Source organism: Monodon monoceros, unplaced genomic scaffold, assembly GCF_005190385.1.
Source record: "Monodon monoceros isolate NGI ecotype Baffin Bay Population unplaced genomic scaffold, NGI_Narwhal_1 Super_Scaffold_18, whole genome shotgun sequence".
Classification (NCBI taxonomy): Eukaryota; Metazoa; Chordata; class Mammalia; order Artiodactyla; family Monodontidae; genus Monodon; species Monodon monoceros.
In genome coordinates, this window is record NW_021703774.1 from 42610915 (window position 1) to 42628899 (window position 17985).

The following is a 17985-nucleotide window of genomic DNA, read 5'->3' on the forward strand; positions in this document are numbered from 1 at the left end:
TAAAAGGACTGCTTCACTCCTTTTCGGTGGAAATGTATCTGGGCTCTATACAGGTCAACTCGCCTTGGTTTCTTTGGACTTAGGAACAAACTAGCTACTTTGGGAATCTAACATATTCATAAGTGGAGGAACTTCTGTGATGCTGACATGATATTTTGGAAAAGGAAAGATCCCTCTGGTTATGGAGACCAAATGAAACCTTACCAAAATGGTAACATTTGGGCTAGATCTTCATGTACAGAATAGGAGTTTGACAGTCTGGATAAGAAGGGAAAAAAATGGCACTGGTAAGACAGACGGCTTGGGAAACACACAGAACTTTGAAGGCATAGAAAGCATACCTCTAGAACAGTAAGTTAGAAAATAACAGAAAGGCATGTTGAGGCCCTGAAAAGCCTTGAATTAGACTTTTCTAACTAGTCAATATAGAGCAATTAAGGAATTTTAATCAAGCAAAGTAACACAATCGGTGTCTAACCCTTATACACAATAAATACTAACTGAAAAAAAAAACTAATAAGTAAATGAACAGTGAATGAATGCAAACTGTGATTCAGAAAGGATAATCTGAGGTAATATGCAGGATAGATCAGAAATACGGAAGATATTCCAAGAGATATACAAACAAAGGTATCAGGATTTCGGAGAATGAATCACTTTGGACAAGAATGAATAGATGGAGAGAGACTAGTTAAGAGTTACTTGTGATAAAATAGGGAAAATAATTATGTTGTAAGGCTAATGGCACTGGGACTATAAGGAAAATAAAAGAGGTGCTATGCTGCAAAGAAAAGATCAACAAGACTTGATGAAGGGTGACTGGGAGGAAAGTGGTATCAAATACTTATTGACTACTTATTATATATTGGTCATTTTAAAGTTTCCAGCTGGCTGACTGGTGGAATTATTGACAAAAATATTTGATACCATATACTATTAATTATAATAAATTATCTCATGATATTATCTTCTACTCTTCTCTCTATATTCCCATCCTCTACACATCTTCTAACTGCAATTTTATAACTAAAATAATTTTAACTGAATTGTTTAATAAACTGAGAGGTCACATAAGCATAACTAATAAAAAGCATATAGGTAGAGGAATAGCCTTAAAATAAAGAACACTTCTAAAATCAAAAAGGAGGAGGAAAACTGAAGACTAAAAGTACTTTTAAGATACTGAGAAGAGAAATTGAGAAATGTTTAGTGGCATAAGTCCAACAACAATTTAGTAATATTGTATTGCTAAACACAGAAAAGGAAAAGAAGAAATTAAAGCATCTTCATATGACAAACTGCTTTTGAGTCTATTTTATTCAGTTAAAAAAATATATAAGTCCTGGTAGTATTTCCCTGTTTCAACATTTTCAGTGTAATTTTTTTTTTTTTTTTTTTTTTGCGGTACGCGGACCTCTCACTGTTGTGGCCTCTCCCTTTGCGGAGCACAGGCTCTGGACGCGCAGGCTCAGCGGCTATGGTTCACGGGCCCAGCCGCTCTGCAGCATGTGGGATCTTCCCGGACCAGGGCACGAACCCGTGTCCCCTGCATCGGCAGGCGGACTCTCAACCACTGCGCCACCAGGGAAGCCCCTTCAGTATAATATTGAAATGAAAAGTTTTCTAAAAACATGGATGTACTTTATACCCTATCTGGCCTCTAGGATAATGTCCAGCAAGATTAAAATCAAAAGTATGCATGCTTTTAGGAATAATTATGTAACTTTAAATTCCAGAAAAGAGATGTATAATTTAAAACAACCATATAAAAACATAAACCTTGCTAATACTGTGTGGGTTCTGTCAAATCAGAGGTATAAATCTGCTTCAAATTAGGTATATAACAACTCTTGGCACATCTGTGCACACGTTTTATTTTTAAGTTAAGAATTGCAACTTTGCTCATAAAACTTACAACACCAAATATCATACACATGTATATATGTATATGTGTGTACATATATATGTGTATGTATACATATATACATTTTTTCCTAATTGCTACCTACTTGATGTTAAAATTTTAATAGGATTGAGGCAATAGACCCAAATAGGTTTTACTAAAATGTTTCTTGGGAATAACTTTCTTAGAACTGAACATTTTTTATAGTTCTTTACGTCTCTAAAATTCTTTGACTCTCTAACAATCACCATAAAAACAGAAACAATTTCATTAAGCTTATTCTAAGAAATAATGTATTTTAATTTTAGATAAGGAGTATGTTAAAATATTTACCAACTGTGTTAGCACTCTGACATCAAAAGAATGATTAATTGCCTGAGTATTTCCTCTAGAAGATTTTTTCTGAAATAACACAAAAATTTTAAAAATTAGATTGTTGAGGTTGGAGTGGAACATAAAAGACAATTTAGGGACTATCCAACATACACTAAGTAACTCAGAGGGAAAAAAGGTCTTATTATTTGTTTTACTTTAGCTTTTTCTATAGATGTGTAACTTTGTGTCGTCTACATCAATCAACGTGCACTCTTAAAAACCATTAATCTCCTACTTTTATTCCTCTAAAGCAAGGATTGGCAAACTATGGCCTATGGGTCAAATCCAGACTGCCACCAGTCTTCGTAAATAAGGTTTCACTGGAACACAACCAGGATCAGTCATTTACATATTGTCTATGGCTGCTTTCATACTACAACAGCAGAGCTGAACAGTTGTAAGAGAGAACACATGACCTGCAAAGCCTATATTTACTATTTGTTTTTTTACATTAAGTTCACTGATCCCTGCTCTAAAGGGAGAGATCACCAAAGTTCCTCTTCAAATCAAAGATATTTTAGAAGCCCATATAGACCCCTCCTATAAAATGGCCAAACTTAGTTTTTAAACCGTTATCAGGGCAGAACATGACTTTAGTTTTAAGCAAGCAGTTTACATTGTAGAAATTAGATGTTATTTAGATGACACTCTCTCCTTTAGGTTTCAAAATTCCTATGATTTCAGAAATAATCTCCTATCATTTTCTGAGAAAAACATTTGCACTTTAGTTTAAAAGACCTTAGAAATAAAAAGTAGATGAATTGTTTTCATGAAGGCAAGGCCTAAAGAACTAATGATAAGTCATCTTTTATTTTTCCTTAAGCACAAATAATTTCATAAGTAAGATGATGTTCTCTTAACTCACCTGTCCTTCTAATAGGTCACAATCTTCATCTTTAACTTGTCCATTAATCAAATAAATACTATTTTCTATTTGCTTGGCCCAGTGTATAAGTCCATTCTTAAAAGAAACACAACATGGATATCATTCAAATATAATGCCATCTCAATTAAACTCCCTCGAGTCGACTTTTTTCTACCTAGTATACTGAAATATTAAAAATCCCTAAGTATCAGCAATATGGCATTTAAATTCAATATCATAAACAACAAAAAAGTATATCCCCAATTTTTGGCACTTCACCCATATTTAATAATAGTTTTTCTAATCTTTTTCCCAAACTAACATTTATGTCACAGACCTAGGAGACTTAATAACCACAGTCAAACAAAAGTCAATAATTCCTGTTATCTTAAAAAAAGTGAGAAAAGAGAAAGCGCCTCAAACAAATATATAAAGCAGTATTAAAGAGGAAAAAATAAGCAAGTTCCATTTACCTCTTTCAATAGGAAAAAATAAGAGAAATAAGTTATGAACAAAAGAATGGTACAGAAATACAAAAAAGAACTGGAAGATGGAAAACAAAACTAAAGATGAAGATAGTTCCCTGTGCTATACAGTAGGACCTTGTTGTTTATCCATTCTATATATAACAGTATGCATCTGCTAATCCCAAACTGTCAATCCATATTCAATACCCTGTGATAACTCATAATCAAAAAGAATATGAAAAAGAATATATGAATCACTTTGCTGTACAGGAGAAATTAACACAACACTGTAAATCAACTATATTTCAATGAAATAAATTTTTTAAAAAACTAAAGATGAAGAGAAAGCAAAAAGACCAAACAGTACATCTTCCTACATAATTATATTTTACAATGTACATAATTACATGTTAATTAACAAATATTTATGGAGCACTTATTACGCTAAATACATTAGTATGATAACAATGTCCCACCTCTAATTTTTTAATCTGGGCAGAGTAACAAATTAGTTACCCATAACAATATTATTATAATTAGAATGCAGTTTTTGAGGATTATAAAATGAATGGCATAGACAACCAGAATAAAGACAGATCATCTATTCAGCAATCACTAAAGAAAATTCATTTTACCCTGATACCTTTGTATTTTTCTCCAGAGTATAGCTGACAGAAGTAGTAGACAGTGGGACATGAATATTAATATATACTGTACACTCTAAAGAAAGCCATGAAGCTGATAGTCCATTTTGATACTTCCAATCTGCTGGTTTTGCAGAACTCTTTAGCAAAGGGGGAAAAACATAAAATATGTGATTTACGTAAAACACACGGAGCAATAAAACATCATAAAATGTACAACCCAGTAACTTATACAAGCTGTTATCTAATATATATGGCCAAATTCCTTCATCAAAGGGTAATAGGTTAGAACTAAATAAAAATAAAGCATGCATTAAAAGTTCAGTATTCTTCAGCACATCCCAGGCAATCTTGGCAACTCCCTCACCCAGTGAAAGGCTTGCTTAAAATCCTGACAAGTCCTCTGGTCCTGTAGGTCCCATATGTAGCTTCAACAGTGTCAATTCTGAAGCTTCTGATGGAGAGTAAATAATCACTGAGCAAATACTAGGTGCCAGACATTTTCCTTTCTGTTCTATCCTTGCTAACAGAATACTGCATTACTTTCACACTGCTTCTTTTTTTTTTTTTTTTTTTTTGGCCACACTGCTATGGCCTGTGGGATCTTAGTTCCCTGACCAGGGATCAAACCCGTGCCCCCCTACAGTAGAAGCATAGAATCTTAACCACTGGACCACCAGGGAAGTCCCTCACATTGCTTTTTAGACACCTTGGCAAAATGTTAGTCTGGATCCTGCTGAGTACAGACAGCTTGTTTACTGGGCACTGTGGCTCCCACAAGCCTAGACACTTTTACTGCTAGCCTCTCAAATATAATACCAGACACATAAACAAGGTAGGGAGAGCTTAACAAAAATATTTTAACAATTAAAAAAAAAACACAAATTGTCCTTGTCTGTAGTGAAATTAATCATATTTCAAAATAAAAAACTACAGGTGGTTGTGGACATTAATAGGAAGAGATAGCACTGAAAATTATTAAAACTAAAAATTGAATTTTATTTAAAAATAGTTTGCAGCACAGAAAAATCTTTAAAGAGCAGTTTTTCTTACCTTTGGATTATGGATATCATAAGTTCGACAAAATATTCTTTATTAATTAAGGATAGAAATAACCAAAAAAATAAAAAATAAGAAAGCAATTCTTGATAATCAAAAGAAAATAAACCATCAAAAAATAAAAATAAAGTATATGCATCCAAGAGTTTTTACAAAATCATACCACTTCATGGCATGACACTTAAAGATATGTATACACATATATATGTATGTATATGTTTGTGTAAATACATATACTTACATATATACAAATTCCTCTGACTATAATACTTGTGGTACTTTAAACTATTTCCTACTGCTTATAAATCCTGCTAATCACAATGAATAGAATGATAGCTCTTACAAAACTGTCCTCAAATACAGACCCTTTTTAACAAATAGGAGTGCTGTTCTGAATGAAGTCAAGCCTGGGAATGTTTATTGGGTCAAAGGGTCTGCACATGAAACTTTCTAGTTAAATACCAAAGGAGTTAACAGCCCGCCTTCTACAGGAATGATCACTTTTTGAATTTTGTCTTTTTGCAGGTCCTAATTTATTGGGCCCTTGCATTGCTTCACTCCCTTGGTGAGGCTGCCTCATGCTTGGGAGGTACTTGCCCTAGTAATATGTAGAGGAAAGAAGCTAAGAAGGCCCTATAAATGGCTTTTAGTGTCACTTGATCTTGGCCAAAGATATAAAAATTGCCAGCTCAGTGCACCTGTGCTTTGCATTGAACATTTTATCTATAGGAACTGGAGGTAAACAAAATAAAAGCATTACTTTGCCTAAGCTGTACCTTTCTGCAGGGGCCCTAGTGTATTTTAATGTACAGGGGTGGAAAGCTGGTAAAGAGTTCAGAATGCCCAGTCCTTGCCACCTCTCTCAAACTCTTTACAACCGTGATACATGATTAACAACCATTATTACATTATTGGCAGTCCGAATTATGTGTTATTTACAGAAAAACGTACAAACTAAGCCTATTTTTTAAATGATGACTTAAATAAGTGTTTGGGGAAAAAACCTGCAGGAACATTATTTTGGTATCATATACTTTAGAACATAAACACCTAAATAAAAGATACTTTTTTGTAGAAGAGCAAAAGTGAAGTGTCACTCGTTCTGAGACCTCCTCGTCTGTGAAATTCCACAGTCTCTTTTTATTCATAGATTTTTCCACAGCAAATACTAGCTGAAAGAGAGGAAAACACATCAACTGAATGCAAAATAAAATAAGAAACAGAGTGCAGAAAAAGACAATTATAATATCCTTACGCACTCATCTAGCTTTAAAATTCCATGATGCTATCATTAAATTTCCTTTTTCTCAAAAGAAAGAGTGAAACTGATTATTAACCATTTAGATTCCATTTTTAGGGATATATAAAAATTAGGTATTAAATAAAAAAATATAATTCACTGTCATTAACAATCAACTGAACATGATTTTGGGCAATTAACATTTAAGTGAAGTACAGAATAAAGACTTTAATTAGAATGAGAAGTGACAAGTGATTTTTAACCTATAAAAATGGAGCGTGTCACCCATTTGGCATTTCTTATTTAAATGTCACAAAAGATGTAAGGTAATAATACATAAGGGCACATAAAATATAGTAATAACATAAATTCTAAGTGAAAAAAATCAGAAATAGTGACAAAAATCTATGCCACATGTAAGAATTATAAAAATGCATACTTGATATGGGGACAGGGTTCATAAATTTGGCTCTAAGCTTTCTAAAAATAATGTGCACAGAGAAACCCAATCAGTTCCCTAATTCACACAGTCCATAAGCTAAACAATTGATCAGAAGAGGCATAACTTTCTTTTTTTTTTTTACATCCTTATTGGAGTATAATTGCTTTACAATGGTGTGTTAGTTTCTGCTTTATAACAAAGTGAATCAGTTATACATATACATATGTCCCCATATCTCTTCCCTCTTGCATCTCCCTCCCTCCCACCCTCCCTATCCCAACCCTCTAGGTGGTCACAAAGCACCGAGCTGATCTCCCTGTGCTATGCGGCTGCTTCCCACTAGCTACCTATTTTACATTTGGTAGTGTATATATGTCCATGCCACTCTCTCACTTTGTCACAGCTTACCCTTCCCGCTCCCCATATCCTCAAGTCCATTCCCTAGTAGGTCTGTATATTTATTCCTGTCTTACCCCTAGGTTCTTCATGACATTTTTTTTTCTTAAATTCCATATATATGTGTTAGCATATGGTATTTGTCTTTCTCTTTCTGACTAACTTCACTCTGTATGACAGACTCTAGGTCCATCCACCTCATTACAAATAGCTCAATTTGGTTTCTTTTCATGGCTGAGTAATATTCCATTGTATATATGTGCCACATCTTCTTTATCCATTCATCCGATGATGGACACTTAGGCCCAGCAATCCTACTGGGCACATACCCTGAGAAAACCATAATTCAAAAAGAATCATGTACCAAAATGTTCATTGCAGCTCTATTTACAATAACCCGGAGATGGAGGCATAACTTTCTTAATAATGATATCAAAAGAAATTTCTTCAAAGACAATATTATGTAATATAACAAAGTTCTTAGCAATGACCTTATGGGAGACAGTGACAAGTTTTATAAGGTTACTTCATATATTGTCCCTCAATGCAGGTCAATGGAAACAAAGTTAGATAATTAAAACGCTACAATTTCTGAAATAGGGCATTTCTAAAATCTTACATGCTTCTTAGAAACAAAAGAGATACAAAAAGCAAGAGGAAGGAGGATCTACTGTATCTCTCTAGCGCTGAGCCCACATTCAACCCAACCACAAGAGGATGCACAGCCAATGCTATTAAATACACATGGATATAGATTACATTTCAAAATGCCAAATAGGATGAATGATTGTGAAAGAGGTACATTTATTTAAAACGGTAAAAATGGCAGAAGGTTGAATAACTTGCCAGGGGAGGGATTATCACCATTTTCTTCCTTTACCCCCATAAGTACAAATATCAAAGGTTTGAAGGTGGGATATTTGATGGGAGAGAATGTTACAAAACTGGAAGAATCTGTAGCACCTGGATTCTTAGCTGTACACTTTTTACTAGAAAAAGGTTTGGGAGGATTCTGTGGGGTTTTGCACTTCTCAAGATAATGAGGTCTCCTTCTCTCTTGGGGTGGAAAATAACTTTTGAAGGCTTATTTGGATCTTGAGTACTAAAAGAGATGAAAACTGGCTGCAAAGAGTTTACTTTAGGTCTGGGCTTAAGGGGAAACAGCTTGTGGACCCTCACATTTACTTGTAAACCATGTCACCCAAATGACTGACATAGGAATTAAACAAAAAGCAGGGGATTCATAATAGGTACTCGGTCCAGAAATAAAGAATAAGTATCTGACTGTTGTTATTTTATGTCTTACTCTCAGGATCCTGAGAGAGTTGAAGAGGTGAAGAATTGCAAAACCTATTAATTTCACATTACAGCAATCACTTGGAACTAAATGGAAGGTCTAGCAGAATACTGCTACGGCACAAGAAAAATTGTTAAACCATTATAACTTGTTTCACAATAGTAAAAAGTTATCTTTAAAATAACGACTATTTTAAAAATATGTAGCATTGGTTGAAAATATAAATACTGACATATATTACACTCAAGATACAAAGCAATTGGGTGGAAAAAGCTGTTTCAACATAATCCCAGCATAGAGAATTAATCTAAATATGACTAGGATCACTGTATACAAGTATAATCAATTAAGATATAACTTTAAGAATTTTTGATATTTCAGACTTACTCTATGTAGGGTATTTTGAAATTCATTCCCCATTTCTAAAGTTGTAATAATAAATACTCCAAGAACTAAAAGTCCCCCTGGTAGCATTCTGGATACCTGTAAACAGAAATATAGTATTAGCTAACAAAAGCATTTGACATTATATGCAATCTTTTGTGTTTGAGAAGCTAAATATTAAATCAGCAAATGCCTACCTAGTACCAACTATATGCAAAGCATTGAGGTAGGGGCTTTGAAAAAAATGGTTAAAATATTGAGAAATGGGGACTTCCCTGGTGGCACAGTGGTTAAGAATCCGCCTGCCAATTCAGGGGACATGGGTTCGAGCTCTGGTCTGGGAAGATCCCACATGCCATGGGGCTACTAAGCCTGTGCACCACTACTACTGAGCCTGAGCTCTAGAGCCTACAAGCCACAACTACTGAGCCCACGTGCCACAACTACTGAAGCCCACGCGCCTAGAGCCTGTGCTCCACAACAAGAGAAGCCACCGCAATGAGAAGCCTGTGCACCACAACGAAGTGTAGCCCCCGCTCACTGCAACTAGAGAAAGCCCGCGCGCAGCAACAAAGACCCAACGCAGCCAAAATGGATGAAAACCAAGATGAATGGGGTGTTATTATGCACACAATCTTCCTAGAGTGTCCTTAACTTTTTACCTTAAAACTACTTTACAAATAAAACCATTTAATAATGACACTCTTTAGCTACATCAATAAATAAACTCCTTTCTCCTAAGATCGAAAAGTAAAATATCTCCTAAATTTTTCAAGGGCTTCCACTATCAGCTAAATAAAATACAAATTTTTATCTTAGACTGGTATTGCAGACTCTCTAAAATCTGGCTGATCTGATATTCAGAGCCTCATTTGATACTACTTCCCATGAAATATTCAAGCATCAATCACAAACTTCTCACTGTTCTCCACATATATGGTTCGGCTTTCTAACTCTATACCTTTACTCAGGCTGCTCACTCAGCCTGAAAAGACTTTCTCTTACACGTCTACATGTCTGAACTCTACGGAATACCTCGAAGTCAGCTTGAGGAAGCTGCCTTCCCTGATCCTTTGATCTCCAAATTCCTGCAGGACCTCAGTGTAGTTTTCCCATGGAGCTTATCACATGAACCTGTACTATGGTTATGTCTGAACCTTACTAGTTGATCTGAGAGCTCCTTAATGGAAGAAGTTAATTCTCAACTACCTTTGTATCCCTATAATATTCAGCAGAGTCTGGGATTTGAGCAGAGGGGGTCCAACTTGAAACTCCATTGTTTCCTGTTGTTTAGCTTTACCTCAGTTTTTAAAACCTTCTTATTGATATTGGGCATTTATATTATTTCCAATTTTTCTGTACCTTAAAATAATATTGGTTAAAAATCCTAGCAAGTTTCTGTGTTCACAGGATTATTTGCTTATAATAAATCTCCTGAGGTGGATAACTAGGTGGATAACTAGGTTAAAGGGTCATACATATTTTTAAGGATTTTGACACATCCTACCAGTTTGTCCTGCATAATATCTGTGATTTTCCTTCCACATCATTGTGGCTAGTTCTTAGTGCCACATGTATTCCTTTCTACCATCTATACTCATAGTGCTCTGGTTACCTTTTATGTACTTAATGTATGAGCAAACTGATCACAAAATTAAGTCTTCAGAAAATTAGATACCATAGTCTAACCCCTAATATATTTGTATTATGTCTGCTGGTGGTTCCCTCTGATTTCATAAATTCTATTTACTACAGCGACACAAGCTTGACATACATAAATAAGGAATAAAGTTTTCATACTTAGCATGGGGAACTTGCACATCTTTTCAAAATCATCAACAAATAAAATTAACCATTTCTTGCTAGAGGCAAAAAGATTATCTATTTTACTACATAAATTTTATGTTTGTGTATATAGATGTATATAGACTAGACATAGATATAGATACAGGTATGTAATTTTACAGAAGGCCAAAATCAAAATTAGAGTAGAAAGTTATTTACAAACCATTGGAAATATAAGTTTAAAATATTTAATAGTTCATTAGAAGATAGTATTAAATATTTATTGCATTTTTCAAAAATATAACTACAAACTACCCCCCATCACAAATGCAGATAAACATGTGTGTGTGTTTGAAGATTTAAAGATAATTGGAGAAGGAAATAATTTTTACCTTACTTTAACATACTTTATTGGATGATATAATCCATTCAATAACTACTTTTAAGTGAATTTACTCATCATTCTCTCTGACTCACCCCAAATCTGCTTCCTCTTCATGTAATGGCAACGCCATCTTCCTAGACCCAGGCTAAAAAAAAAAAATCTCAATAATCTTTAGCAACTCTCTCACAGTCTCTTTTTACTGCCAATCTACTTGGTCACTGAATCATCTTAATACTAGCTCTTTCTCTGAAATGTTTTGGCAATGAAGTTTTAGCCCACTGCTTTAGTTTGCTTATTTATCCATTCACTTATCCAACATTTTGGAGTTCTCATCATAAACCATGGGAACACTATGCCTGGCACTAAGGATATGGCCATAAACAAAAAAGACGTGACCCCATCCTCAGGAAGCTTAGAGTCTAGTCACTAGCTCATGCCACCTTTTTTTGAACTATTACTGTAACTATATTTTCTGCTCTCTCTCTCTCCAATCCCTCTACTCTCCATTTACACTGTACCAGGGCACTCAATTACTTTCTCAATTATTGGCAGGATTATTTCTCAATCCTTCTCAAAATAGGGAGCTCTGAAAGTCTACCATAGAGCTACTGGCTCCAAAAGAACTCCTTCCTTCCTTTGAAGAATGACACTTCAAAACCATCCATAAACTGGCCCCATACAGTCTTATGTCTAAAAGCATCCTTTTATATACACCATGCTTCAATTACACCCAATTGCGTGCTATTCTAACATACCTTTAAATTTCATGCCGTTGGGTCATTTATCCACTGTCCTTTGTGCATTCAATGTGCTCCCTGACTTCTACTAGCAAAGTCCTATTCATCTTTCAAGTTCAGAGCCTTCTGTGAAGCTGTTTGAATCCAACCTTTGACAGATATTTAATCATTCCCCACTCTATATTCCTATAGTACTGTCCTATTTTTATTCACTTCTCTTACAATTTGTTTTGGTAATAATGTCTTTCACTTTGCTTAAAATATAAATTCTAAGGACATTAAAGGAAAATTTAACCATCATTTTATTTCCTCAGTACCTGGTTTAAGTCTTTAAAACAATCTGACCAGCAACAATGTTACCAATAACTAGTATAATTTTAAAATAAGGAAAAACTGGAAATAAGGTAAATGACCAATAACAGGATATAGGTTAAAAAACACAACAGATAAAAGTTAACAATGGAAAAGCATAGTGTACAAGATCAAAGGCTTTCAAGTCACACCACCTGGGTTCAAATCCCAGTTTCACTACCTATTACACTAATCTTGGGTGGATTACTTAACTTCAAGTAACAAAATTCTTTTTTAAAAACTAGATGCAAGTAATCAATAAATAAAAAATATAATCATGGAGGAAACAGAGCAGAAAATACTTCTATTTTTGACATACTACCCAAGTTTTGAAAACTTAAGAATGAGTACTCTGAAATCCTAGTCTAGTAACCTGAGGATAAGGTACTTTTATTTTGTTAGTCAATAAACACAAACTTAACTATATAAAGAAACAAACGTGATGACCTGGTTGGCATGTTCTGTGGCCCATTCTTCATCCAAGTTATCCAACTTAGCTTTGGAATGTTTGGAGCTCTCATCTTGTTCCTCTTTGGGTGGCGTTCTAGTGGCAAGAATCACGTAATCCTTCTGTGAAGAACACTTAAAAACAAATTAGAAAAGCTTATTAGGGTGATAACTGACTGAGGAATGCAAAGCCCTTATGACGTGCAAAAACTGAGCAATATTTATAGCAGCTTAAATTGTTAATACCTGTATTATACCAGAATCTACAGAGAAAACGATTTTCATGAACAGCCTTACAACATTTTCCTCACATGTTATTTATCTTTTAATATATTTAATACCAGCTCCTTATTTGTTTGGGCAACCTGAATGTGAATCATGCAGTGGTCCTTAAAAATGGCTTACTGGAACAGATTAGACAGTTCAACAAATATAAAAACCCAATAAAATAAAGCAACAAATGACCTTGTGCATCTTACTTTCATAAAAACAATGATAGTGGGGAACTTGTTCATGTGTGTCCACAGAAAAACAAAGGTGAAGTGATATTAGATTTATGTTCCTCGGTTTTAATAGCAATTAAATGCTAACCAGAAGTGGGAAACCTAAAGATAAATTTAGGGAAAATTTAATAGCTCAGTCTCATTACAGTGAAAATTTCCTATAAAGAAAGAGTAAAAATACAAGTTAGCATGATGTTATCCTCACACATGACCTGAAATTCTAATCGCTAGTGTCATCCTGGAACAGAAAATAAAGGAAGAGAAAGTATTTCAATAAAAGTTATTTCCAGAAGGTTACACTGAAGTGCACAAAAGGAAAAGGTAGGTGCTGATTAAGAAAGCTCTTTCTTTTCATAAAATCTATGATTTTGAAAAGAAAAAGAAACTGACCCTAGGAGTAGGAGACAGGCAAGCCTGAAAGCTTGAGGGGAAGGCAAGAAAAGTGATGAATCCTGGAATAAAGAGAAAGAAGAAGCATGTAGAATACTGAAAGGAATGAAAAGGCAGCATGAAGAGAGATTGGAATTCTCCCTAAATTGTGGGAGACTTATACGGAAGATGGTGGTTTTGCTGAGCTCTAGAAACAGCCTATGTGCTGTAAGGCAAGTTTGGAAGAGGGTATTTCTCCCTGACCTTTCACCTTTACTGATCACTTCTGTTCCTAGCAAAAAGAACCCCACACTAGATGTTAAGTAACCTGAATCTAAAAGAAGTTCAGATTGTTGCCAGGAGAGGTCGTCTGGCTGTCTAATGAGAAGCCTCAGAGGGTGGTATTACCTGGGTGAACAGTGCAGGGTCTGCCCTCTGTCTTACAAGTTAAGAAATCGGATTTGTGAAAACTCTGAGAATGTATCTGTCTCTCAGGGCTACACTAACATTACCTAAGATCATTCAGAATGATGCTAAAACTAGAATACCATGAAGGGATGTGAACATGTAAGTCCTCTGCATGGTGCATTCTTTATAAGTAGGCAACATAAGGCATCAAATTATGAGAAAGTAGCTTGGGAATGTGGATAGAATCAGAACAAGTTAATTATCCAATTTGAAGGTTCTAAGGCATCATGTTAAAATATCCAGAAAGAAATCTGCCCCCAATAGGGTTTTATTTGCTATTAGGCCTCAAAATTAATCTTTGGACCAGAGTACACTCTCCCCTAAATAGTGTTTAGATGTATGTAACCAGTTTGTTTGTGTGACTCTCCTTTTTTCATTTCTGTGTACTGCTGACAAGTCCTCCCTGCTGATTAACACATTCTTCCTTCAATTATAATAAATCAGTGGGTGCTTATGCTTTTTAAAGTAACTGTCCAAATATCTGTTCCATTTGGTTTGATTTTTGAGCCTTAACTCTAAGACGGAAATAAAATTTGTGTAACGTCCAAATTTCTCTCAGTCCCTTTCCCTCAATCTCCACTGAATCAATATTAAAAAAAAATTCAATTAATGGGTATGATAATATACAATAAAATATACGACCTATATTTGCTACAAGTCTGAAATACGACAAACTAGAAATAAAATTGTAAAAAGCTACCTTTGTAAAGAATGGGACAACCTGGAATTAAAGATTAAAGGGGTGCAAAAATCACTTTGGAAAGACAATAAAACATGAATAATCTGGTCAGTAAAATTCTAATTTTGCAGTGTCTACCTTATAAGTTACTTTTACATTGTCAAAAGGGAATGTGTTCTGACTTGGGCAAACCTGGGCTACATTATTCTTCTTCATTCCATCCCTCCATCCCCTAACTTGAATTTATTGTTAAATAGCATATTTTAACTTTAAATAAACAAATTTGCTTTATCAGTAAATACATAGGAAAAGATACATACCTGTCCTATTAAAAGACCAGAGACAAAAGCTTTTCCTTGGAGACTGATGTTTGAAAGATACTGGCCGACAGTCTCTTCTACAATGTAGGTTCTTCCCATTATTAGGAACTAATTCAACCTCCTAAATTACAAGAAAAAATATAGAGCATTTTTAGGCAAAAAATATAATTTGCAATGTTTTCCTCATGGGGGTAGTATAAAGAGAGAAGCTGTACTACCCTGATACTACCCCATACCTTACAGTGATTGCTTATTCAATAGGGTATTCTTTCTTGCAAAGTTTGAATGTAGCTTCAGAATTCTCAACAGAGTGTTGCAGGAAATGACTACCAATCAACCAGAGTTGACATGAGCGATAAAACCTACTCCCATACCTCAGATAATGAAGAGAACACTAAACTACTAGTAGCCAACACACCTGATTTCTTATTTAGATCTATTACTCTTTAGTTGTATCATCTTTGGTAATTTACTGCTGAGCCGCACTGTGTTCATTTCTAAAACAGAAAAGATGATAATTTCTGAGTTGCTCAATGGGAGGTAAACGGAATCAAATTCATGTATTCAGTAAGCACACTATAAAGAACTACTATGTGCAAGAAATTGTGCCAAGTGGGATGGCACGAAGATGAATAATACTTGGCCTCTGCCCTTGAGTAACTCAGAGTACAACTGGAATGATGGAAGTAGACAAACAGCAATACAATAATAACAAACATTTGTAGAGCTTCCATTTTGTGTAAAGCATTGTTCTAAGTACTTAACATATGGTAACATTTAATATTCAGAAAAATCCCCATGAGGTAGGGGACATATATACACGCTTGTTTTATAGATTTAGAAACTGAAACGAAAAAAGGTAACATAACTTGCCCAAGTGATAAAGCTGGTAAGTGGCAAAGGTAGGATTTCACTTCAGGCAGTCTGGCTCTAAAATCCATTTCTTAAATCGTATTCTTAAATACTGTGCTCATACTAAGGAGTCATACCCAGTCTCTCAATTAAACTTTCACTAAGGGGGACTCCTGTTCTACCCTCTCGCCAGTTTGGGGATGAAGATCAGCATATTCCTCTGACTGGCTCATACTCCTTTGATTTGAGTTTCTGTAGCTTAAAATCAAAGATGCTGAATAAAAGAGGTAGGAAATAATAAATGATGATCTCAAGGAGTTCACATTCAGTGTGGGAGAAACAAATGTAAAGACATGATTCCAAAAAGCTATAAAATAGCCACAGAGAGACTGAAGAAACACAGTTGCAGCATTCTGAATAGCGGTAATAGTCACTTAGGTCCTGCAAAAAATCCCAATCTTATTCAGGACAACAAAATCCAGGCAACTCTAGATGTGCTGGGGTGGCTTATCTGACATCAGTAAAATAAACTGCCAGTCACAATGACTTGCATTACTCTAAAGCTAAAGCCCAGAGAATCGCTTCCAGTTTGAAATGGCCTATTATATGGTCTTTTTTCAAAGTTCCTGTTCGGTTTTGTCTCAAAATGCATTAAGTGTCTTCTTAGCTCTCAGGTTTGCACTTTTTTTTTCTGGCGAAGTCTAGGACTGCCTGTCTAAATCATTAATGCCTCTAAAAAGTTAAGGGCTTTCCACTTTTACCACGTTAAGGTATGCATTTCTGTGTATTAAACTTTCTTCTACTTCATCATGCTATTCTACTCTTTTTCCTTCTGCCCTAAATAATTCTTAATTCTTACAAGAAACAGCAGTCAACAGTGACTCCAAGGTTATGATATGTAGCTTCCTAATCTTACTTTTTCCAAGGTGTCATCTACTAGTCACGTTAATGTGTAAGAAACTGAATGCAACAGAAAGATGAAAATCTTTGGGTTATGAAATCTGGTTGACTGTCGGATATTTCTTTTCTTTAGTGCTCCTTCAAAACTTTGAAATGTATCTAACCATACTTTATAAAGGACGCTAATAAAAATGTAGATCTTCTCTTATACAGTTCAATTTTTCCTGAAATGCTGTGTATCAACAGAAGCTTTGCAAGTTGTCCAAACGCTGACTTGAGACCACTCAACTTCCCTGGACTCTGTTTTCCTAGTCTACAAAATAAAGAATTTGGATCATAGCAGGTCGGAAAATCTAATTTTAGGATTCTCTAAGTCCAAGTACAGAACATCTGCATTTTCCAAATGGTAGATCAATAATGATAATATTGTGGGCCTAGGACATAATACAGTACTGCACATACCAGCAACCTTAATTAAAGTGCTTATATAAAATATTTTGGGGGAAAGAAACAACCTTCAGCTCCTTACTGCTATTCTCAAAGGTTTGCTACTGTGGGAACTGTAGGGAGGATGACATTAGTAATGCTTTATTTTCAATAAAGAATTTAACAAATTCTTTTAGAAGAGTAATCAAACATGAAATAATCTACGGATTCTGGTTAGAAGTCACAGAACTACAATTTGGAAACAAGTAGTTCTGTTACGGTGGCAGGGTAAGAAGTGGTTTTTAAGAACGAACGTGTTCAACAACTTCTGTTCCAAAAGTTTTTCAATTTTAACAATATAAACACAAGGCAACATTTTCTGTAACGTTACCTTAAAACATACAAATAAAAGCTACACTCAAACTCCTCTTGGCTTTTTAAAATCCTCTTCCTGGAAAATAAACCGAGCTCCTTAAATTCCTATTAAATCACTGTTACCAACTCCGCCACCAAAGAACCAAAAAATCTAAGTAAGATAAGTCTCATAACTGGACTTGAGTGTGTCGCACAGGAGTGACCGTCCATATATTTCCTATACTCTATCCCTTTCTGTCCTCCTTGAAAAGGCAGTTCTCTGTGCCCGAGTGCACACCCATCACACACACACACACACACACACACGGATTCCACC

The 17985-nt window shown here is 35.0% G+C and overlaps 1 protein-coding gene across 4 annotated transcripts in view; it reads right to left on the reverse strand.

Moving 5' to 3' along the window:
• The window catches only part of ODR4 (odr-4 GPCR localization factor homolog), a 117019-nt gene that overhangs the window by 98896 nt on the left and 138 nt on the right, over positions 1-17985 (reverse strand). For 3 of the 4 annotated variants that reach the window (XR_003794524.1, XR_003794525.1, XM_029229656.1), the window contains exons 2-9: positions 15117-15237; positions 12778-12912; positions 9076-9171; positions 6379-6485; positions 5308-5344; positions 4254-4394; positions 3144-3239; positions 2237-2305 (exon numbers count right to left, since the gene is read on the reverse strand). Coding sequence is in view for 2 of the 4 variants with exons in the window: in XM_029229656.1 (XP_029085489.1) it covers positions 2237-2305; positions 3144-3239; positions 4254-4394; positions 5308-5344; positions 6379-6485; positions 9076-9171; positions 12778-12912; positions 15117-15215 (780 nt within the window). In the remaining 2 variants the exon portion in view is untranslated. The remainder of the gene's footprint in view (positions 1-2236; positions 2306-3143; positions 3240-4253; positions 4395-5307; positions 5345-6378; positions 6486-9075; positions 9172-12777; positions 12913-15116; positions 15238-17985) is intronic. The other variant, XM_029229657.1, reaches the window with a different exon arrangement.